General features: G+C 39.0%; 2 protein-coding genes across 2 annotated transcripts in view; one reads left to right on the top strand and one right to left on the bottom strand.

Moving 5' to 3' along the window:
- Positions 1–4,902: 4,902 nt before the first annotated feature.
- LOC140923551 (uncharacterized) lies at positions 4,903–12,966 on the top strand. Its single transcript, XM_073373624.1, has 6 exons — positions 4,903–5,092; positions 5,987–6,203; positions 6,667–6,863; positions 9,174–9,525; positions 11,052–11,124; positions 12,441–12,966. Exons 1-6 carry the CDS (start codon positions 4,937–4,939, stop codon positions 12,964–12,966), a joined length of 1,521 nt encoding a protein of 506 aa, XP_073229725.1. The 5' UTR covers positions 4,903–4,936.
- A 3,171-nt stretch (positions 12,967–16,137) lies between these two features.
- Positions 16,138–25,000, bottom strand: part of LOC140923549 (uncharacterized) — a 33,623-nt gene continuing 24,760 nt past the window's right edge. The window contains exons 27-34 of the mRNA XM_073373623.1: positions 24,070–24,880; positions 22,810–23,680; positions 21,666–22,292; positions 20,929–21,174; positions 19,760–19,951; positions 18,733–19,209; positions 17,219–17,389; positions 16,138–16,375 (exon numbers count right to left, since the gene is read on the bottom strand). Coding sequence (XP_073229724.1) covers positions 16,368–16,375; positions 17,219–17,389; positions 18,733–19,209; positions 19,760–19,951; positions 20,929–21,174; positions 21,666–22,292; positions 22,810–23,680; positions 24,070–24,880 — 3,403 coding nt within the window. The 3' untranslated portion in view covers positions 16,138–16,367. The remainder of the gene's footprint in view (positions 16,376–17,218; positions 17,390–18,732; positions 19,210–19,759; positions 19,952–20,928; positions 21,175–21,665; positions 22,293–22,809; positions 23,681–24,069; positions 24,881–25,000) is intronic.

Below are 25,000 nucleotides of genomic sequence, written 5' to 3'. Positions count from 1 at the left end.
CACTAGGGATATGTGTTTCCAAGGTGGGGGAACACATATCACTAGGGGTATGCGTTTCCCAGGTGGGAGAACACATATCACTAGGGATATGTGTTTCCCAGGTGGGGGAACACAAATCACTAGGGATTTGTGTTTTCCAGGTGGGGGAACACATATCACTAGGGGTATGTGTTTCCCAGGTGGGGTAACGCATATCACTAGGGATATGTGTTTCCAAGGTGGGGTAACACATATCACTAGGGATATGCGTTTCCCAGGTGGGAGAACACATATCACTAGGGATATGTGTTTCCCAGGTGGGGGAACACAAATCACTAGGGATATGTGTTTTCCCCTGTGGGGCAACACATATCACAAGGGATATGAGTTTCCCAGGAGGCGGAACACATATCACTAGGGGTATGTGTTTCCCAGGTGGGGGAACACATATCACTAGGGGTATGTGTTTTCCAGGTGGGGGAACACATATCACTAGGGATATGTGTTTCCCAGGTGGGGGAACACATATCATTAGGGGTATGTGTTTCCCAGGTGGGGGAACACATATCACTAGGGATATGTGTTTCCCCTGTGGGGTAACACATATCACAAGGGATATGAGTTTCCCAGGTGGGGAAACACATATCACTAGGGAAATGAGTTTCCCAGGTGGGGAAGTTTCATTTTTTTTTTTTAGACAAGTGGTAGAACACATATCCCTAGGGGTACGTGTTTCCCAGGTGGGGAAACACATATCACTAGGGATATGTGTTTCCTCTGTGGGGGAACACATATTACAAGGGATATGAGTTTCCCAGGTGGGGGAACACAAATCACTAGGGATTTGTGTTTTCCAGGTGGGGGAACACATATCACTAGGGGTATGTGTTTCCCAGGTGGGGTAACGCATATCACTAGGGATATGTGTTTCCAAGGTGGGGTAACACATATCACTAGGGATATGCGTTTCCCAGGTGGGAGAACACATATCACTAGGGATATGTGTTTCCCAGGTGGGGGAACACAAATCACTAGGGATATGTGTTTTCCCCTGTGGGGCAACACATATCACAAGGGATATGAGTTTCCCAGGAGGCGGAACACATATCACTAGGGGTATGTGTTTCCTAGGTGGGGGAACACATATCACTAGGGGTATGTGTTTTCCAGGTGGGGGAACACATATCACTAGGGATATGTGTTTCCCAGGTGGGGGAACACATATCATTAGGGGTATGTGTTTCCCAGGTGGGGGAACACATATCACTAGGGATATGTGTTTCCCCTGTGGGGTAACACATATTACAAGGGATATGAGTTTCCCAGGTGGGGAAACACATATCACTAGGGAAATGAGTTTCCCAGGTGGGGGAGTTTCATTTTTTTTTTTTAGACAGGTGGTAGAACACATATCCCTAGGGGTACGTGTTTCCCAGGTGGGGAAACACATATCACTAGGGATATGTGTTTCCTCTGTGGGGGAACACATATTACAAGGGATATGAGTTTCCCAGGTGGGGGAACACATATCACTAGGGATATGCGTTTCCCAGGTGGGGCAACACATATCACTAGGGATATGTGTTTCCAAGGTGGGAGAACACATATCACTAGGGTTATGTGTTTCCCAGGTAGGGGAAACATTACTTGGCTATGTACGGCTTCTACGCTACTCGTATGGTAAGAACGTTTAATTAGAGTTCGGATGCATGACAGTTTAGAATATTTTCAATATAAGAGGCACTGAGATTTATGATGTTTTTATCGCACATAGACATGATATATAAAAATAGTGCCTTGCAAGACATATTCGTAAAATTACTGTTTATCGAGTATAGGCTCTCCAAGAAGATACCCCTCATGAGAAAGTGAAATTCAGTGGAATTCATCACCAATTTCGGATCTATTACAAAGGGAGCAAAGCCTCTCAACTCTGGGTATCTTCTCGTAGCGCCCAGATTCAATAGGTAGCAAGTGGCAAGAAATTCGCAGTTTGGTTGCTGCCACTCTTGTCTTAACGTTCTTTATTAAATCAAGATAAGATTAAAAACTGACTCCGTTTTTCACTTTACTATACAGACTTAATTTATTGCTAACTGAGGAGTCGAATTTATCCTTGTTCAGACTTTTCGACCAATATTTCTCGTATTCTTTAAACAAATTTCTTTTAAACATTCTAACCAGGTGAGGAAATGTTCTGTAGTCAAGATGTGGCAGATTTGGATTATAATCACTCAATTTGGTAAAGTGTAATAGGTGTCTTACAGTAGTAAACCATGAATGCTTACCTACATTATTTAAATGGACGTTTATCTCTAGGGCGCTATTTAAAATTTGGTTATTTTGTAAGGTAAGTAATCTTAAGAAGTACTTAAAAATTCTAGTGTAAATAATAAGATGAAGAGGAAAACGTCCGAGTTCTCCCTTCACAGCATGGTTACTTGCTTTAGAGTAAACCCCTAAGGCAATTTTGCGTACCTTGTTATCCATATTCTCGGGTGTTATTCTTTCATCAAAAATTCTCGAGACAAATTTGTCATAGTTATTCCCGACTGATTTTAAAAAACAACCCCAAATTTCACAGTTGTACAAAAGGATTGGGCTCAAAAGAGAATAAAAAAGTTTAAGAACTGTTGAGACAGATCATAGTTATTAGAGGAGACTGGTTATGAAAAGCGGCAAACATCAATGATAAAAACAACAGTGCTGCAGTTTATGTTGGAAGCACCCTGAAAGTGCACAATCCTTTGTTTTCTGTTGGCAAATTGTTACGGAATAAATTAATGCAACGTTTTTATTGGTCAATACAATCAAAATGATAGGAATTCTTTTGAACGTTGTGCTCTTTCAGGTCCACAAAAACATATATATAACAAAGGAGTCTGACGGGTTTCATAACCATTCCACTCAATTAACTATGGACAGATGCACCATTGTAAATATTTACCCCTGACAGGAAACTATAAAAAGACCTGGTGGCTTTATTATGAAGCTTTTTCTGGGCCAGTGAAAAAGAACCAGAAGGCGTGAAAGTTATCCCAAGGTAGACGTAACTATCTGTTACTTGGATTGGCTGGTTTCCTAGCTTGAATTCACTTCTAAATATTTTACCACTTTTATTGAAAATAATAGCTTTTGTCTTCTTTACATTTATCCTCATTTGCCATTTCTTATCGCAACAACTTAACTTATCAAGGCATATCAGCAAACCATGCTCTGATTCGGAAAGCAGGATAACATCATCTACATATAGTAAACAATTGATTATGCATTCTCCATGATCAAGTGATCACAAGTGGTATCAAATATATCAACAATGTCATTTGACAATTGAATTCAATGGACAACTTTGTTGCCCTAAAATAAATCATTCTCTAAAACCTTTCAAACGGCACAGTTATACCTCATAACAAAATATCAAAGTACCTTATATTTACTCGTGAAGTTTCTGTTAAAAGGGAGTTTACGAAACCACGACGACAACGGCAATGGGAACGTCACTGAACAAAGGAATAAATGAGCAGTACAATGGCTGTACATGTGCGTTATAATTCTTGGTACATTTCTATGCCGTCCTCTGAAGACAACAACGTGAAATGACCAAATTGCGCGTTTTCTGGAGAATGCGAACTACGACGGCTAATTTTTTAAATTTTTATTTCAAATTTATCGCATTGTTCCGGATTTAGTTTTTCGATAGTTTTGACAGTAATAAACAAAGTGAATGACTTGTGGGTATCGCGAGATTCGTAGGTGTTGTGCTCAGCGTCGCCGTCGTGGTTTTGTCAACTCCCTACTATGACTTTCACAACGAGATCTCACGAGAAGATAAATCGAGACATTTTACCATTTTGTGATGACTACCGTCACATCACTACGCACGAGATTAAGGAGGAGGGGGGGAGGGTATTCAAAAATCTAAGTCAGCAAACGCTTTTGCCTTTTTCCCCCGAATTTGTGAAACCTTCCCTAAACAGCAGCTACGGGTGAATTCTAGCCTAAAGACAAATACTGACTTTCGCGAAGTTTGGAGCTGTTAAATTTCACAACGGCCAAGAAATCCGATCCGGCTCGGCTAGGGTTTGGGTGTACGGTGTCTCGAGCCGTTTTAATTCAGGTCTATGGTATTTTTTTGTCACAATTCGGGTAAAATGTATTTTGCTTTGAGTTTAATTTTAGGTATTTTATAGATGGTTTTCACAGTGACGTCATCAAATTGTAAACTCAAAATAGCGAGGTTTTACGAATTCTTATTTACACTAGGTTGAAGATAAACAAAAAGTAAATCTTTCTACAAGTTTCCATTCCCGTAGCTTGTTTCATTTCGAAAATACAGCAATTTGAACTTCCGAGTTTTCACAGTGCATGACACCAAAATGGGAATGCTGACTTGTTGAAAAAAAGTCTCTCCTCTTGATTTTCAGCAGTATGCTAGTTCTCGACTGAAAAGAGATAACTTTTATAGAAAAAGTGAACTCCAAATGATTTTGGTAATTTCAGGCGGCCTTATTGGTGCGCCAAAACGGTGCACCAATATGGCGTCTCCATGCAAAGGTCCACAAAGGCGCGTGAAACATTTCGGCGAATAACTCAGAAACTCTAAGCCACAAAGACCTGAGACTTGGACAAATTGTTCAAAAATTAGTCTTTTATAACATTTCATTTTCTTGGCTTCTTCCACTGGACGGTTTCCAATTTACAATCACACCTTTTACAATTTTAAGGTACATTGTAATTACCTCATGGGGAAAATATCAGGTACATTGGTATCCCACCAGTCCCAAGCAAGCAAGCGTGGAAGACACAATAAACATAGCCGGTACCAGACAAAAAGCTGGTGTTAAGGTCAAATATTACAAATTAATTGGGAGAGTGTAAAAAAAATTGACACGATTTGGAGTTGAAAACTTGATTGCAGAGTGATAGCCAGCATTCAGTTGAAGATTCGCGTTCGACAATGAAGACGCTGTGTTTGCCCGTGTTGCTGGTGGCTCTAGTTATTTTACGTTCTGAATCACATCCAAGCCATGGACGCCATGAAAAAAGCCGTGAAAATTTGAAAAAAAGGTTGCAAGAAGCCGGACTAGTTAATTTGACCATTCATCAGGAAAAGGTAACAGATGGGTCTTTTGTATAGTACGCTTCATCAACACTATTACACCTCCAGATCAAGGCTAACTTCATTCCAAAAATAACTATATTGACACTTTTACCAAACAATTACTTCTATATTCTATAAATTTACCTTCTGTAATAATGTAAACAATTTGCAAATCCACGGAAATGCTTAACAATGTGTAACATTAACACCGCTAAAGGAAAAATATTAGTACTGCAGTCAATTGCTATCCTTATTGAAGTAACTAACAATTATTTAACTCCTTACAATCGTCTCACTTTAATTTCTCTGCCAGGGTCTAGAGAGAACTCTCACAAAAAGAGTATTCTCTGAAAAAGGTCAAATCTTGGAGTGCGGCTACTTTTTTTAACCTCCGCCTTCTCTGAATAAACCTCCGTTTTACTTATTCAGAACTTTAGATAGGTAAACGGGATTAGGGAAAAGGAATCGAGAAAATCAGTTCTGGAAATTAGCTTACCAATTAATGGGATTAGGTTAGGCAGTTTCTTGGGCGATTTCTTATAATTTTAAGAACCAACAGAAGAATCCAGGAATGACGTAAACATATGTTTTATGGCGATAAAACTCGATTTGTTGGAGCTCCCTTTTCAATAAAAAATAAGATTCGAGTAGCTAAAAATTGTAATAAACCCCTTTCGCCTTACAACTTGGGCCGGAATAAGAATTATTCTGAAGCGAGCATGAGAATCTGTCTTGGGAGAGAAAGGATTAAGTTAAGAAATAAAGACCGAAAATTGCCCGTCCGCCGTCTTCTGTTCAGTGTGGCTTTCTTTTTTTCTTTCTTTCTCTCTCCCTCGCTCTTGCTTGCCCCTTTCTTATGAACTTTCTTTTTTACCTTGTTTTCATTCATTTTCTCTTTTTTTCCAGGTCGGACAAAAGCGTTTTATTGGCGGAATCATGGCAGCCTTCACTCTTTTTAACAATCTTGCCGACTTTATGGGGAGGGTCAACAACGTAGTAAGCTGGTTTGACAACATCGACCGCTTTATGGGATCAGGAGGAACACAAAGTGAAAGTAAAATTAATGTCGAAGAGATCAATGAGTTGAAGACAAGGTTGGATGGTTTAGCGACTGACGTGGAGAGTAAGATTGAACGCAGAATGTTTATGTTTACAATGTATAACGGATTCGCTTCTCTTAGAGAAAAATTGGAGTAAATGAAGCATTTATCATTTTATTTTTGGTATACAATGCCTGAATTTTGTTGTCGGTCGCAGTTTACTTTACGGACCGAACCTCCCTTTCGGTAGGTGGGATATTGGTAGAAGGATATATAAAAACGTTTTATTCTAGCATCGTTTCGGGTCGGTAATTGATGATGGTTAAGTTTCGCCATTTTCCCTCTAATGGGTAGACATAACATGCAGCTAGGTTTACTGTAAGATGATTGTTTCTTGACCTGTTAAGTACCACTAAACGTTTTAAAGGGCGACCACCTAACTACACTGTCGTTTTTAATACTGTAACCACAGAAAGATATTTCACTGATGACTATATATACTCAATGTAGTCAATTTGTTATATCATTTGCTGAACTTTTCCATAGACGGGTTCAAAAGCCTTCTTGCTGGAGGTGAATACACAGATGTGTTGAATATTGTGGCCGGAGACGTAAGGATTTTACAGCTTATTGATGGTTATCAAAAGGAATACTTAGAAGAGGTGAAGCGTTACAAAGAACGACCTGCGGGAGAGAGAAATAGCGACGAAATGGCTGCAAGCGAAAACAGCTGGTTCGAGAGTGTGAGTTTGTTTCTTATTCTGACTATTCAGAGGAAAACCCCTATTTCGTCTAACATATACATCCAAGCCCTCTATATTTCCCATAATTCGCATATAAATCTCCTATTGGATTACTGGGGGTAACGCAAGGTATAAAAATCGCTTACCATTCAATGAGTAATATTCAATAAATGAGCAGGAGTGTTTTATCAAGTTTAAAACACGAGGCGCAGCGGAGTGCTTTAGGACTTGATAAAACACGAATTGCGAATTTATTGAACGGCTTCAAAAGCTTTACCGTACATCTATCCATTCTTACACTAATTTTCTAGAGTCTGGGTTATTTTGGTCTAGAAAATCGGACGTAAAATTTAGCCGCGTCTTTATCAGATATAAGGACACTCATTAAACATTAATTTCGTTTGTTTTTCCATCCTGAGTTATTAATGAGTTTTTGAAAAAAAATTAAGGAATTAAGATATGGTAGACGAGTAAGCAATACATAAACAAGAGTGTCAGAGATGCGCGATATCCCATACCGGAGTTTATGATGAAATGTACCACGCCAAACTTTAGAGTTTAGTGTTGGGGCTCCAGGTTGGTGTCTCTCAATGGTCAATAGAAACATCTGTTATTCACTTTGGCCGGCTTTCTCAAAACCATTCTCTTTTCTGCTGAACCTGCAAACATTCACATAAACACCTATCTTGACTATTACCTGTTCGGGGCTCAATACATGCCGCATGAGCGCTCGCCTCCCACCAATGTGGCCCGGGTTCGAATCCTGGCGTCGACGCCATATGTGGGTTGAGTTTGTTGTTGGTTCTCTCCCTTGCTCCGAGAGGTTTTTCTCCGGGTACCCGGTTTTCCCCTCTCCTTAAAAACCAACACTTTCAAATTCCAATTCGATCTGGAACGCACGGACACGTTTCAACGAGTTCTTATGAACTCCTTACAATTTACAATTTTTTTTTTTTGAATTAACGTTTCGTGTTATATTCGATCGATTACTCTCATACGCTCAATCGCTCCATTAGCTGCAGCCATCTTTATGCCACACACTGAGAAACAAATCTGAAATTCAATCTGATGTCAGGCAAAAACCGATTTGGGTATCATATCCTATACTTAGTGCTTGCAGATGACGAGACAATATAAAAGGTGGAATCCTAACTCGCCGTTGGATTTTTAAAGACTTCAATGTTCTTAAATAATGTGTTGTTAAATATACGTAACAGGGTAGATTATAATAGAACATTTTAATCGATCGTTGTTGTTGGAAAAAAAGCAAAGACAACTATATGGTTGTAAAATCTCCCGATAACCAAGTCAACGTAAACGTTTATATCATTATTCATCGACGAACATTTAATTAAACAACTGGGGTCTCCAGATACAACATTGGGATAATAAACAGACTAAGGTATTATCTAGATTAATAAAAAGATGAAAAAATTGCATTACACTTTAATCCTTCCATACCTAAATTATGGCATTCTTAGCTGGGGTAGTACGTATAACCCCAGAGTGAGTGAGCTCCGTGTGCAGCAAAATAAATGCATACGTAACATTTTCTATGCCCACTGACTGATTCCAACTTACTTGGAATCCTAAACTTTGATAATATCCCGAAATTCAGCAGTATTTGCCCATAAACTTTTACATAATAAGAAAAGCATTCCAGTTGTATTCTCTGACTTCATAGCTCCGGCAACAATAACTCAGGCTTCGAACCCCCCAGGTGATGTTTCAGCTAAGACAACTATAGCTTTTCGGCAACGTGGCGATGGCTTGACTCTCCCGGACACACCAGTGTCCCACTGGTTACCTTCGGCTTTTAGACAAGTTTGTGGATTCATCCAGACAGTAGCCATTAGGCTGGCATCAAAAGTAGTAGATATCCAGCTTTTATTAGGGTGCTCTGTAAGACAAGGATCATTACGTGGCCATCCCACCAACGTTTTGCATAGTTTGATTCAGTTGAAAAGATGAAATATTTAGCTCTTTGTGTGCGGCATAGATAGATAGCCTATACGAAATACCAAGCCCATTGTTGATGTTGTTATTCATTTATCCAAAATCTACAAATTGACAAACATACATCAACGAAACTAACACTATACATTAAATAAAAAAAGAAAAGGCCACACCCATTTTATGTCAATCGTAATTGTTCACTCTTTGAAGCAATGATGCTTTTTTATACAAGTATCTTTTCTTTCAGCAGCAATTCTGCCAAAACCATTTAAGCCTGAGGATCTTGGAATCAATTATCAAATTTGCGTGTTAGAGAACGTAGGTATTTATTCATTTATTATCTTTGGTTGTCAGATTGAGGCCAGAGACGACTCTCTTGAGGACGCTCTAGGCAGTCTACGTTTGCAAGTTTGCGGAAAACCTTTGCTGACCCAAACAAGTTTGTACGAAGCTTATGCCTGGAAACACGGACAGCAATCTACAGCTGAGGGCAGCGTGGAAAACCTGCTGGAATTTATATCTAGGGTTCGCCTTTTAGAGGCCAATGGGTATGCCGTGCGAAAAAATTTTGTTATGAAAAAGTACAAGGACAACACGGCGCGGAATAACACAGAAGTAAGAAGAATTAACACTCGGATGGAACAGACTAAGGCATGTGAAGACCCTGCCATTGCCAGGGCCATGTCGAGAATGGTTGATCATCAAGGTTGGTGGGTTTTGAAAAATGTCTCCTTGGAATACGGAAAAAAGAAATATTTTCTTATTCTGATAAAGGCTTCTATGAGTATCTGAAGCAGTAAAGTTAAGCCAATTATATCGTTCCTTAATAGCTTAATTCAGGCACAGAGGAGGCTAAATAAGGCGCGATCAAACCACGAAATTTGTCTCAATAATTAAACCTATTTCTATCACTAAGTTGCGCGGAAAATTCTATCACAGAGCTTAGTCAAAAAATGTCTAAAAATTATTTAATGATACAATATGCATTCGTCAGCCATCAATCTCAATCAGAAAATATTAAAATTAAAGTTCATCGTAGTTGTGATCGTTACCTAAGCTGGGGCCAGTTTCTCGAAAGCCCCGGAAACTTTTCGGGCCTGTAAAGCCATTTTTAGTTCATCTGTACCTAAAAACGGAGAAGTGTATACGCCTGAAACTTCTTGTATGAAGGGAACCTCTCTTCATATTAAGAATATGTGAATAAAACAGCTCTGTAATCGTAAGGTTCGAGGTTTGCTATTTTTCCGAAAAGTTTCCGGGGCTTTCGAGAAACGGACCCCAGTATAACGAAAGGAAATCCTGAAAAAATCTAGGCTTGAACAGAATTCGAACCCATGACCTCTGTGATCATCTACGGGTTCATTACGAACTCACAAAAGGACCGACCAGCTCCCAGTTGGCTTGATAACTCAATTAGCATAGCACTGCACCGGCCGCGGTATCGCAAGGGTCATGGTTCGATTCCCGTTCAAGCCTGGATTTTTTCTCGGCTCTCCTTAGGTTACTGCTTAAGAAGCGTTCATAACAGCGACGAACTTTAATCTTTACATGCTTCTGTCGGCAGTTCAACTACGTCTCTTTTATATATTCTCTAGTACTCAATCAGAAAAGTTATCTTTGTTTTAGAAAAGTGTTGTCGCGATTTTGATGACTTTGTTCCTACTTATTTTGGAAGTAGTAACGGAATTTCGAGTAACAAATCCCAGAAATAGAAGGACGATTATTGAGGATTGCAAAAGGGTTTAAACGGAAAATTACAGTGATGCAGCATATTCACTCTCATGATTACTGTTGATCTGTGTCCCATATATACGCTACTTCACCTATACTTTTATAGAGTTTTCACTCACGTGATCAATGAGCATGTTTTTCAACCAAACCAAAAGAAAACGTATGCATAAGAATACAGTTCAATTCCCGGAGGATTAGTTCAGGACACCCACATGGCTGCCGTTCCTTTGTTTAGGGACATGAACATGGCCGCCCTGACGTCACTCTATGGAGTGTTTTCGCCTGACGTAACGGCGACCATGTTGGTCTAGAGAACAACAGCGAAAGGGTCTTTTGAGAACTTGACTCTATTATTATGCAAAACGTGTTCGATATTTTGCTATTATTTTGTATACCAACACGGCCGTCTCATCACGTGTGTGAAAACACTCTATTGTTTGTTTGTTTTTTGTGACAGTTTGTTTAAACTTAGCCTCTAAATCGTTGTTATCACTTTCCTAGGTATACCTATTTTTGGGAGAATTCGCTGGTCACATTCACATCGAAACAGATCAAGCGGAAAGACTTACGACAGGTTTGTTAGGATATACAGCGTTTTTTTAAAATGTCCTTGTTTGCTTTATTTTAATTACTTCTTGGTTTGAATGGGATCATACTCTGTATTTGGTGAGTATCCTACCCAGATTTTAGTACGATGTACTGGGCCACTTTTTTCCAGTTTTTTGATAATTGTTTGGGGTGATTTTGGCTTTAAAAAAGCAACTGATTATATCAAAAACTATTTAATGAAGTAAAAATGTTACTGAAAAGAAAATGATGGAGACAATAATCGCAAAAGAAGATTACAACACAAGTGATATGATATTCGATGAAAATAAAACATAAAAGGTTTCAAAATCAATGTTTAAAGATAAATGAGAGAATTAATAGTTACACAAGGGATTTCTTGCAAAAGATGTATTTTCATAAAGAATATCAGAAAACATAAAAATCTAGATACGAAAGAGACAAACGGTTATGTCCTTCATTATGCTTACCACTAGACGGTGAATTTGGAAAGATGCTTAACAAAATTGTAATTTAATGCATAAAACATTTAGTTTCCATTGGCGGACTAAAAAGCGATTAAAATTGAAAAAAAAGAGGATTTTTATTACAAGATGAAAAAAAAAACTGAAAAAAACAGGTAAAATGGTAAAAAACAAAAACATGCGAAATAAATGACTGCATTTGAAATTAATTAAGAACATGTCTAATAATGGAAGTATTAAACAAGCATGGTATATATAAATCAATTATTCGAACTCTGTTAGAACACGCAGTGCCTGCTTTGCAGAATATTAACATGTGTATTGGCCCAACCATTAGAAGGTGTGCAGAAAAGAGTCATGAGTATTATATATCCTATGCATCGCTGTCAACTGAACAGGCCTTGGTTGTCGCCATATGTACCGACTACATAGAAAAGTTAAAATGCCTGGAACATCCATTAACTTTTCTTTTACTATACCTAGAAAAGAACCGATAGTTCCTAATTATAATCTAAGATCTAGGAGTAATTTTGGAAGATTCTTGTAATGAGACCGGTAGAAGTGTAGAACCCAGCGCTCGCAGGAGTTTATTACATTAAAATTTTAATTTCATATTGGCGTAGCAAAGATTATATTTTACTTACTTATTCAGTATTTATTGTAATTAGTGAATTTATCTATTACTAGTTATAGTACTTCTATATAATATAGCTTAAATGCAGCTTGTATTGTACTCTGTAATTCAGCCTTATAGGCTGCAATGATTGTGACGTGAGTTTCAATAAACGGTCTGTCTTCTTCTTCTTCATCATATAAGTTACCTTTTGTCTTACCCTCCCATTCCATTCCTTCAAAACAGGTGTCTAACTTACGAGACCTCATCTGGGGAGGCAGAGCCTGAAGCACGATCTTGTTCAAGTAACCCGCAAAACCAACAATGGAAACTCAAAGCTGATAACACACTGCGGCCAAGGAATGACGAAAGCAAATGCCTTTTCCTAATCGAACCGGAGGAGACTCGTGGAGCATCATTCGACGACTATGGCTATAAGGTCCTGCCCTGTAGCTCAAGCTACAACAACAAGAAGTTCACTTTCGAATACTTGAGCCATCAGATACCAGGCGAGAACAAGTTGCACACATTTTTCAAACTTAAAGCGAAAAATGACAATTTTGATCGCGAGGGATGGCAAGGGCAAGACATCTGTTTGGCTTTCAGGGCGTGGGGGGGATATGTGGGAACCGCGTTTGAGCGTTGGGTTCCACAACCGTTTCGATGTACCTGTCCAAGAATTATAAATGAGCTGCATTGGTGTATTGGGGAGAGTCCTCCATGGCCTTCTGATAACGAGTACCCCTGGTTCAAATTTGAACCAGTTGAATAAAAAGGAAATAAATTGGCGCAGAGGTAGAATGGTTTTCACTGAGTCGCAATTTCGTAATTACGCAATTACGTTTCGATGAGCCCTTAACTAGTAAAAAATCAAAATCACCGAAGGTAAATAAATGAGTGAAAAGAGTGTTTATTAGAATGGCAAAAGAGAACAGAAGAATGTCGCTTAAATATGTCTTAAGTGAAATAAAATTGCTCTGAAAAGCCTTGTGTGGACTTTTTTGCGCTACTAACTTTGAAACCTTGATCGAATTGTGGAATGATGAGAAATAATAGTCACATTTTATTTGCAAAGCGACTGCGTGGATACCCTGGGTGCCAGAGACTTTTCATGCGCGGTTTCCGGTGTCGGTTTCGTCTTCGGGCCGAAGACGTGTCGGCCTGCGGCCGACGAAGCTCCTCGTCACACGCGAGAAAAAATCTCTGGTACCCAGGGTACTGCGTGGATTACTATCGATATAAATTAACAGTAACACATTCATTGATTAATGTTGCTGCAGTCGCGTTCTTCGGATGAGTGGGAAATTGGACAGTGAAATAGCAATCATGTAGGAGTGATTTGTTTAATGAGGACAAATAACTTTAAAAAAATAATATGACAATGCTTAATATGAACTTCAGGCCTCATATGGAAATTTAGGCTATGCGGTAATATTTTCCTCCAAGCGCCAATTGATCGAAAAGGGAGAACGACCAACTATTGGTTATTTAACAATTAATGAATGAGGCTGAGTATCTTATGAAGAATTATGGAGATCGAGGAGGGTGCCATCCGTCGAGGTCGTGGGCCGAGGCGGATAACACCCTCCGAGATCTCCATAACTCTTATTATGATACGAAAGCCGAATTCAATAATTGTTTTATTATTCATTCAAAATAATTCCTAGTTTAAAAACAAAGCTAAAACATGCTTACCTCCATTGATGTTAAGTTCACCTTCGATAGTGCACGTTTAAGGTTGTTCAGCTCGCTCCGTAAATATTCTCCAAATATATAGCCGATGTCGCCCTTCGAGTTGTGTTCTTGCTATGTTTTTGGCTATAATTTCGCCTAGTTCTTACTTTTGAAACTAGTGAAGAAGCCCCCTGTTACGACTACCTCCCGTAAGCGACCACTCAGTCTTTGCATTTTGGATGGTCGCTTACGGTAGGTTTGACTGTAATTCATCAAACAAGTCCAAGCCATTAACTCAGGGCTGCTGAAACGAACGACTTCAAAAGTTCGATGATTTTCACTAATTACATGTTTTTTTTGGATCTGACACGATATTCAAAGAAAAAGTCCAGTTTAATCCTTAAATGTTTTGCTGGGAACTGCTGTCTGGAAGATTGACGGTAAAGTTGAAAGTGCAGCCGTGAAATGTGCCGCCTGGAATCAAGCCATCATGACACTAAACGCGCTTACAGCTGCATTCAGCTCTCGCCTGCTTGGAGATTAGATAGAAAAATGAGGAGAAGATTAATTCTACAAGAAACATGATAATAAATAATAATGAAGTTTATTAAGGTATTAGATCTGCTATAAACCCTTCCTTTTGAAAAATTTATTTCTCAAATGATTAAGAATTTTGCAAAATAAAAATTACACAGGCCTATCAAGCGAGACCTGAGCTTTCAGAAAATTGATATGCGAGGTGTCAATTTTCACACCTAAGGTGTTATTTCCGATTTATATATAACTAAAATTTCCCCAAGCATAGTGCTGCCGCCGCTCAGCCCGAGAGCCTTCCCTGTCGTCTCTCACTAAACCTCTCCTAATGGTGAGGAAGTTGTGCGGGAAAGGAGAAAATACGAATAAACCTGGCAAGTTTCAGCGCGGTATTATTAGGAATTTATGTCTTAAAAAGTGAAGGGAGGGAACTCAGGATCGGCCACCGTGGTTTTCTTAATTTTGGTATTTTACACGAGTTTTAGTATAATTTTTGGTATATGGGAAGGTTTATTTCGGGTATTTTGGTATTCCACTAACCATTCCCCTGCCCCTTCCCACCCCACCCCGCCGGCCCTAAAACTGCGTATGGCAATCGGGTACTCCTGGAGCAGGGTCATTTGACAATAGAAATTGGAACACATCCGTCATCGTAGCACATCAAAGTTTTAAAGATAAATTAACTAATAAACTGTAAAAGACAAAATCAAACTGCATCCGAGGCACAGCCAGGGGGACTTGCTTATCCGGACCTTTACTTTATGCGCCCATACATGACGTACTTTCAGCACATTCGACAGAGAGTAATCTGGGGCCCAAAAAAAAAATCAAGATGGCGCCCGTTGTTAGCGTCTGTGTTAAAATAATGATAATCTGCAAGAACACTGGAAACTTTGGCTTCCTTATTCAGTTTGGAGGTTTGTTCTTGAATGCCTGGATCATTTAACTGCTTAAGCGGTATAAGGTGCCTTATTGAAAGCGCGTTTGAAGAGGATCAAACTCTAAAGGCTTGAATTCGATCCGACCTTGTTACAGGTAAGATAAAACGATAAATCTTAGTCTGTGCAGCAATTTTAAGCCTGAAAAGGCAGAAAAAGAAACTATTTTTAGAGCTGAGGATCCTGAGGAAGTTTGTTGTAGTATGAAGTAGGCCTTGTTTACACACTGTAGTGTAGGTCAGTGCTTGGGATATAAGAGGGTGGACTGGGGTGAGTGTTATTGCATGTTTAAATTGTTGAAAGTGCCATAAAAGTGTGGAGTGTAAAAGATGATTCTGTTTGTAGTGCCAGTGTTAGCAATGGCAGTGATGAATTTGAAAAAAATAAATGCGCCTTAAGGTGCTGTAAGATGAAGATTAGAAGAGAACAAACAGAGGGCGTACCTTGGCTTCTCTAGGGAACTTGTTGTTACCTGGAGTCGGGAGAAGAAACAACTTTAACATCCTCAGCTTTGCAAAATTTCAATAATGATGATGTTTTTTTCTTTTCTTTTAATTGCAAAAAGAAAAAATAAAGAAACAAAAACGAAAATAAACAAATAAATTGTGTAGATTTTCAAAGTTGTCCAGTGGGATTTACTAATAAAGCATATGTTTCCTTGAACAACTTAACGCAATATAAGGAGAGCTCTGACTAATGCATAATCTGTACCATAACGTAATAATACATGGTTTCACGGCCGATAGATGGATAGTTACGACGTGGTGAAATGTGGTCAGTGACTACAAATAAAGAAGTAACCTAAAGTGACATTTTATTTAATTTCTGTCCAGTTAAATCATGAAAGCTTGGCATAACACATTGTAAGTTTAAATTGCAAAGTTTGGGCCTTTTCTCTATACTAAGACAAGTTTACAGCCCTTTAAAATGTCACTGCTAATACAAATTCCGTTTAACTTCGTCAGTTTCGTTCGAATAATTCATTGATTAATAGGTTGCTCTGATTGATTCATAGGTCAGTGTTTCCTTATGAACCTAGGGAAGGAATCAGTCGCAGATAATTAGTAAACTGACAAAAAGTCATGCATAAATAGTAGTACCAATACAGTAAGTTATTACGTACCAAAACATTCAGTTAGCACACCTGACTATGAGATATGCAATAAGTAGTTAGAAATATAACATAACATAACATAAAACTTTATTTATACTCGAATTTTAGAGTAGCTAACAACCTAATATCTTCGAGCTGACGCTACATGAAAATAATATAGAAATATATATATATATACATTAAATGCATTATAAGAAATAATAATAAAATAATATTAATGATAATAAGCACATTAAAAAAAAGAAAATATTATTTACAATTCACAATTTTAAGTTTAAATATGTGGCAAGAGATTCTAAAATCAATAAAAACTTTTACTTTCTTTCAGAAATATTTGCAAATTAAGATCATTTTGACATCGCGATAAGTTTTGTCATCACCTTAGCACTCTTCTAACATGACAGGAATCCAAGGTGGGGCACATATGGGCCAACTACTTAAGCAGGGCTGCCCCGGTCTGCCTTGCTAGTACTCTTTGCGGAGATATCTTTTAAGCAGGTATTACGCCAGCTAGCTTAGCTAATTGAGCTAGTTGGGTTGTTTATTTAGCGTTATGCGATCGTGACAAAGTCAGCCATCCTGGCAAACCTAGCCAGCCTGGCTCATGTACTCCGGCCCTAAGATTGTTGCCATGGCGGCTTGTGACCTAACTTTTACGTAAAGTCACGCAAATTTTATTGACATAACCTCACTCTCGTAGAAATTACGAAGGGGATTGACCTGACTCATCTAAACAAGCAAGAGTATGCATAACGTTTTGTTACCGCTGTTGATGACACAGTCTTCTTTTTCCCTGCTTCCCAGTCCACGAGTGGTTTTTCCTTCGCCGCAACGTTTGCAGAAAAGCCTACCCTCGTCGTCTTGGTACGATCCTTGAGGACACGGAATGCATTTTAAAATCTTCACTTGGTAGAATGTTCCCTCAGGGCATGCAACTGGTAAAGATAAACATAGACTCAGTTAACTGTAACTAAATGTTCCTCAGTCACTGCGTAGTATACGTTAGCAATCATGGTCAGCGATCAATAAATATCGCTTCGTATTTTTCAGTTCCGTGAAAAATCAGTGAATTTCTTTTCACTTTAGTATCCACTATATTGGTTAAGTGGAGAGTTACTTCTAATTATCAGGGCAAGGTGTTAGTCTAACTGCCATTTGCCTTTCATTCCTGTTTTTTAAAAGTTAATGTTTCTGCATGTTTGTATGTTCTCATTATGGAGAAAAAAAAACTACAGTAACTAATTTATGTGGTTTAAGGTGATTCCATAAACATGGTCTTAAGGTCACGGTAAACACCCGTACATAAATTAATCTCTCCTTTTTACAAATATGTATCGCCTTGAAATTTATTGGCACGGATCGACATTAACAAATTGTTTATTAAAAATTGCATGTAACATCGTGAACACTGATGGCTGTAAAAGTCTTTTTTTGTTGCGAGAGACAAAAATCTATTCATGGTAGCAAAATTTTCGCCATTATTTTACGAGTCAAAAAAGTGGTTCCCCGTTTGCGAAAATACTTTTTTAATTACGACACTTGTTCTTCTGTGAGTTCCAATACAAGAACGTGCAGTGGAATTTTATCACCATAATAAACATCATCTTGGCACTTAGTCATTTTTTTTTTAAATTTCCACCAAAAAAAATGTACAGTGGCAGTTAAAGAATGTTTACATCGCGAAAGAGTTCCTTAGCAGTTTTGGTATATATTTCTGTAATATCGTGGTCGTTGTCTTCAATTCAAATAATGTATAATTTTTTATTTCCTTTGCAGTGAGGAAGCAAACCGAACAGCCATGTTTTTTTTGACTGTGTGCAATTACCATTCACCACCCGTTAGTGATCAGAATAATGTGTATCGAGACGGTGCTGATTTCCAGGGTTTACTGTAGGCTGTTAGCCAATGAAAAGAAGGATAGTGAGTACAATGTACAATATATGTTATAAGTGTCCTGTCTTACACGATTCCCAGGTTTTTTTAAAAATATAATTTAAACTTGTCGGTACCCTTTCTTTTTATCAGCTGCTTGTTTAGAGGCGCATTTTGGCTGAGCCTAAAAATATTCCGTCATAAGTATCACGTTGCTTACCATTTTAAGAGAAAGCGGAAGGCATAAACATTCGCAAAATGCACCTAACACCAGGTGATTAACTTTATAACTCTAGAAGTTGTTAGTCGGAGATTGCTGCTCTACATCCAGAACTTCAAACAAGCAAAGGAGTCAAGGAAGGGCGGTTTCCATAAAGGCAAGCTATTGATAATTACCCGTACTTACCACATCCCATACGGTCGCTTCTTTTCACAAACCCTGGGTTACAAATAACATCGGATGAGACGTGTTCAAACGAGGATCTGTTAGCCGTGCTGTTGATTCCATCCAAAGCTATAACGAACTGTCCTGTCGAGACCGCGTACTGCATCTGAAACAGAATAGCTTCACTTTTTTCTTCAACATCGTCCTTTGTTGAATCTGAGTCATAACCTTTGACTGATAACGAAAAAAGCACATCCTTTGAATTCGTGACTGCTCGTCTCTTCCTCTGATTAGCCGTCCAACCACATCCGGGGACTGTGACCTCCTTCAGTATACAGGTATTGAGAGAAGGACATCCGCGGATCGTCTGAAGAGTCTCACTGACTTCCCGCTCAAAAGCGGAGCGAAAGCCATTGTAACTTTGGCTGCCTTCGCAGGGACTCATTTCATCCACTGATATTCCGAAATGATGTTCTATCTCCTTAGGGGCTGCCTTACCTGAAAAGGAAGAGAGTATTTTCCTTAACCTAAAAGTGTTAGAGGCTCAAATTGGATTTTGTCAGGGGCCGTCATAAATTCATTTTTGCAACGCTATGAAGGAAAAGATGATAAGTCAGTGAAGTTGACAAAATACTGTCTATCAATGGGATGACTGTCATGATTCAAAGAGCGACCTTCTGCATGCTAAACATCTGTTAAAGAGGTGAAAAAAAGCAAGATGTACTGACAAATGAGTACGGCAGCAAAAGTGGGTAAATGCTTCTTTTTTTGAATAAGAACTTTCAAGCCATGAGAATTCGCGCTGCCCATTGATAGCGTGATCCTTTGCAATTTGAGTTGTCCCCCATATAACAACTAGTACCTGCATGTGTCTGACGAATTCACAAGAGCCCGAGGCTAATGTTAAGTTATTCTTCTCTTAGACTTTTCGAGTCTGACACGGGGTGAGTGAAAAACATTTCTGGCGTTTTTAACGTACGAAGAAAGCAACAAAAACGCCCATCAACGGGAAAAGAAAAAAATTGGATATAAAAAAAGAAAGACATACTTGAGCAAGCGGGGACATTAAAACCTTCCAGGCCATTCCACCTCCACTCAGTATCGGGACCGCAATCATATGTGGGAGTTGTTTCCGTATTGTAAGAGTAGCCATCGTTGCACGTCAAAGTGCAAACTTTTTTGCCAGAAAACATTTGGCAAGACATCCTTCCATTAAGAGGTACAGGCAGGTCTAGGCATTCTGTGGTTGAAAACAATAGTTTTGCAGATTGGTCTTTGGGAAATGATGTGATCAACTTGTCACAAACACAGGACAAAGAAAACGTCTGAGTCCCCGACAGGAATTGAACCAATGACCTTCCATACACCGGTCGGATGCTCTAACCACTGAGCTACGAAGGACTCGTAGTGAGCTGGGCCAGCTAAGTTCAATTCCTTTCGGAGACTCAGATTTTTTCTTTGTCACGTCCTCGTGACATGTTGATCACATCATTTTCTCATTTCTTCACCGAGCTTAAAATTTACCATCTTTCTCTATTTATCACACAGATTGGTCTTTGTTAGGAAAAGATCTATGTCTAGATGCAATCTTTCCACGTGAGTGACTTTCTACTGTTCAGATAGTGCCTACCTATTTAATTACCTGATATCCGTTCAAGAGAGGACATAATATTTCTTCTGTAAAAAAACTACAAGTTTAAAAGGCAGGAAATAGGACTCGAATTACCGACTTCGAAAGCACTGACAGCAATTTCCATCAAACTTACAATAATTTCTCTTACTTATACCGTATGCGGATTGATAATCTTTTTGAAAACATGCATCCAGTCCGCCCTCAACATGGACGTAAAAAAAAAAAAAATGCTTAATGCACTAGATTTACCATCAAATATTATGATATGGTTATACATTGAATGACCTTGGTATTGGCAGATTAAAAACGCTAGAAAAGATGAGATATTCTCCAATATATCATTTGAACGTGCAATTTTATATCTTGTGACCGGGAACGCTTAATATACAGGTGCAGATCTCAAAGCTGTATTTTTTCTCTCAAAGGACTTTTCAATATAGCTTAGAGACGCTTGAGTAACAATGTAACTACTTCCTTGCCGGATTCTTTGAAACTAGAGACAAATTTAGTAACTGCAAGTGACCTATAGAGTAGAGATTCTGATTTTGAATGCTTTACTTTTAAAAAAATTCAACACTTGTTACCTCCTTTGGATTCCCTCTTGACCTCTTTGTCACAGTTGGTTCCCCAATAACCTTTGTTACAAATACAATCATACCGGTTAACACCATCCACACACTTTCCATTAACGCATGGACTTGAGCTGCACTCGTCTATGTTCATGTTACAGTGAGGTCCTGAGAAACCGGGTTGACAGTTGCAGTAGTAGTAGCCATGACGAGACTCACAGTCGAGGAAATGGGAGCAGTTAGTCGTGCACATAGGCAAAGCTGTAAAGTGGAAGTAGTTTGCATGTAATGAGTGGAGATGGACTTTTAAAACATTTCCTCAAAGAAACAATATATTTCTAGGCAATGAATGGAAAGCAGACTTAAATCTCTTTTATTTAGGTTTTCTGAAACTTGATGCTGTGGACAGACATATGGTGAATGAATTGTTGCGAATGAACCTTGATGATGCAACATTAAAAGTAAATCTTAAACACATTCAGGGTTACCTTATTTTGGACAACTTCAAGATATAATTACAAGGATTGCCTATTTGCCATCCTTTGTCACTAGCTTCCTTAACTGCTGGAAAAACTGCTTCAGCTGAAAACTTTTTGCGTATCAAATTGAACTGATGTGGATGTGAGGACATTCTATCTCTCCAATCAGGTTAAGTTGACGGTTATAACTTCGACTCACTTGAATTTTCCAAGCGGGTCTTTACCTAATATGGCAAGGTATCATTTAACTGTTCGTAGACAAAGTGATAGTACCTTGGCATTGGGTCATAAAACGCTTTTCCACCTTCCCTTTGATTCCTTGTAGAAAGTTTGTCCACGCTCGGACACTTCCAGCAATGGGCCAAGTGCAGTTATGAGCTGCATTCCACATGTGGTCTGGATTCGCGGCTACATTCCAAAGATTCACTTGATGCAATGTTCCCACGAAAGCTGTCGACAAACCAGGATTTTTCCCTCCCGCAAGATAACGTTTTCCAAGTACGATCCATCCATCTCCAGCTAGAATATTACCTTTAAGCACATTTGTCGCCTTTTTGACTTCAGGTCCATCGATGTACACGGACACATATCCAGTAATTCCATTCCAAACGACTCCCACGAAATGCCAGAGATCATCTGCTAAAGGAAAGTTAACGCTCACGACCTCGTCTTTAATCGTAAACTGAACTTTCGATTCCGTAAAAGAGAGTATTATTACGTCTTTTGGTTCACCAGGCACGCTATAGGTGAACAGTGTTCCTGAATTATACGCAGAGTCCGCTCGGACGAAAAAGGCAACGGTAAAGGAATCCATTTCCGGAATGTCGTCCACATTCGATAGAACAACCATGTCTTTTGTCGTAAGGTGCTTAAATATAAGATCAAAGTTGCTGCCGAGAACTGCAAAGCAAAAAAATTGTGTTAACACTTGAGTTATAGTGCTGCTGAGGTACCGTTGTTGTCGGATATCAATTTTTTTCTCTTTTGACCCGGCTTTTTCTTGCTTGTTTGTTATTCTTCCTTAAAATACTTTATACAGGAAGGCTAAGCGCTATTTCAGAAATATAAGTCCCACATTCAGAAAAAAAAAATACAGAGAAATTTTAAATATCTGAGCAAGATTATTTGGGCCCTTTAACTAACATGAGTGAAAAGTTAACTCTCTACAGCAATATATTTTGTGATGTTATTCTTTGAAGGACAACGTATCGACTTGAGAGGATGCGTTATCGATCTGAAACCTCGGGAAGGCAATCAGATTGACACTTTTACCACTTTTCAAAATGATCCTGTCAATGGGTTCTGTTACTAGTTTATTAGAATACTACTACTTACATTATCACAGTAATATTACCATTTCTTAGAATGATCCTACTTATCGACTGTGTTATTAGTACATTAGCATAAAACCACTTACAGATATCACAGTGATCGCCAGTGTAAGATGGATAACACTTGCACTCGTAACCGTTTACCAAATCAATACAATAGGAATTAGGTATACATGGTTCTGAGGCACACTCGTCAATGTTTGTTTCACATGTTTCTCCGGTATAACCTGATTTACATAAACAGGTGGTGTTTCCCGTGGAGATGTCACCTTGACAAGTTCCTCCATTTTCGCAGGGGGATGATACAAATGATAAGCAAGGATCCTTTTTGTCTTCGCAGTTTTCTCCGGTAAACTCTGTCAAGCACCTGCACTTGTACCCATATATCTCATCCACACAAGTACCACCATTACGACACGGATTGGATTCACACTCGTTTATATCATTTTGACAATAAGTTCCATTGTAGCCCTCGGTGCACAAACAGGAGTATCCAAGGTTGTGGTCAATGCAGGTAGCATTGTTCAGACAGGCGTTGTCTAGACAGTCGTCTATGTTCGACTCACATTTCCTCCCCGTAAATCCAGCGGTGCAGGAACAGGTAAAGTTGTAAACTCCATCACGACAAGTTGCATTATTGAAGCAGGGTTTGGCTAAGCACTCGTCTATTTCAAACTCGCAGTATTTTCCGAAATAACCATCGTTACAGCGGCAGCTATAGCCTGTCTGTAAGTTGACACAGACACCGTTTTGTGAACATTTCGCGTCGCTGCAATAATCAATACGGTGCTCACAGCCACGGCCGGTAAATCCATTTGAACACGAGCAGCTGTAATCTGCCACAAGATCGGTGCATGTTCCGTTGTTTAGACAGGGATGTGATTCGCAATCGTCAATGTTTCTCTCGCATCGCCGGCCAGTAAACCCGGACTTACAATCACAGTGAAACGCATTAACCTACGCAGATGAAATAACAGAAAATTTAAGGTAATAAGGTCTGAGGACTGAGATTTTTAGTCGCTTTACAGGTTAGGTAAGGAACTAACGAGTGCTATTTGTAATCCCAGGACACTAGCCACTGCCAAAATAAAAGCAAACAAATCAATCCAAAATGAATTTCGCTTCAAAGACGTTTGTTTCTGTAGATGACCAATAGGGTTATAAACAGACGTTTAAAATTAGTGAGATCCGGCATGATTAAGATGATTTTGATAACTATTATGATGATAATGATGACGATAATAGTGATGATAATGATGATAACAACATAATAACATTTTAGTTTCGAAATTAACACGTTCCTGTCGCTCCTGTTCACTGAGGCTTTAGAATAAAGCAAAAATTACCTTATCGTAACAGGTCCCACCATATAAACATGGAGAAGCTTCACACTCGTCTACTTCATTTTCACAGTATGTTCCTAAATAACCAGGACGACAATCGCAGGTGTAGGTATTTATTCCGTCCCTACATGTGGCTCCATTTGCGCATGCATGCACCAAACAATCGTTATTGTTTACACTGCAATCTGGTCCGCTGAACCCATCAGTGCAGGTGCAAGAATAGCTATTGATTTTATCTATACATGTTCCATGGTTGTGACAGGGAGAGCTTGAGCATTCATTAATATCAACTCTGCAAGTGCGCCCTGTATAGCCTCGCTTACAAATACACTGAAAGTCATTTATCAGATCAGTACAAGTCCCTCCGTTTAAGCACGGGATTTGTGCACATTCATCAATATTTATTTCACACTTAAGCCCAGTAAACCCCCCTAGACAGACGCATGCGTATTCATCAGCACCGTCAATACACGTCCCTCCATTCAAGCAAGTGGCGTTTTGGCAGTCATCAATGTTGTACTGACATTGGTCTCCACTAAACCCATCTGGACATTGACAAGAGTAAGAGGCTGGGCCTTCAAGGCAAGATGCATTGTTTAAGCATGGCATCGAGGCGCAATGGTCGATATCCCAACTGCACGTATTTCCTGTGAAACCTGGTTGGCACGCGCATGCGAATTCGTTGATACCATCATGGCAAGTACCGTTGTTCGAACAAGGATTAGACGCGCAATCATCTATGTTATTTTCGCAGTGGATACCATCAAATCCATCGTTGCACTCGCAGTGGTAGCCGTTAATCTTATCGATACACCTTGAGATAAATTTCAGAAGAAAAATAATTAATTTGTCAAGGCCTGCCTTTTTGGTCCTAATAAGCTGTAGTTTGAGAGTTTAATGTCTATCTGTTTGAATTGACGCTGGAACATACAAT

The sequence above is a fragment of the Porites lutea genome, chromosome 13 (genome assembly GCF_958299795.1).
Source record: "Porites lutea chromosome 13, jaPorLute2.1, whole genome shotgun sequence".
Lineage (NCBI taxonomy): Eukaryota > Metazoa > Cnidaria > Anthozoa > Scleractinia > Poritidae > Porites > Porites lutea.
This window is presented reverse-complemented; position numbering and strand designations above follow the sequence as displayed.

Coding starts and splice junctions, on each gene's coding strand:
- LOC140923551 (XM_073373624.1), top strand. CDS start 4,937: ATGAAGACGCTGTGTTTGCCCGTGTTGCTGGTGGCTCTAGTTATTTTA. Junction 6,204..6,666: donor TTTAGCGACTGACGTGGAGA/GTAAGATTGAAC, acceptor ACTTTTCCATAG/ACGGGTTCAAAAGCCTTCTT. Junction 9,526..11,051: donor GAGAATGGTTGATCATCAAG/GTTGGTGGGTTT, acceptor TCACTTTCCTAG/GTATACCTATTTTTGGGAGA.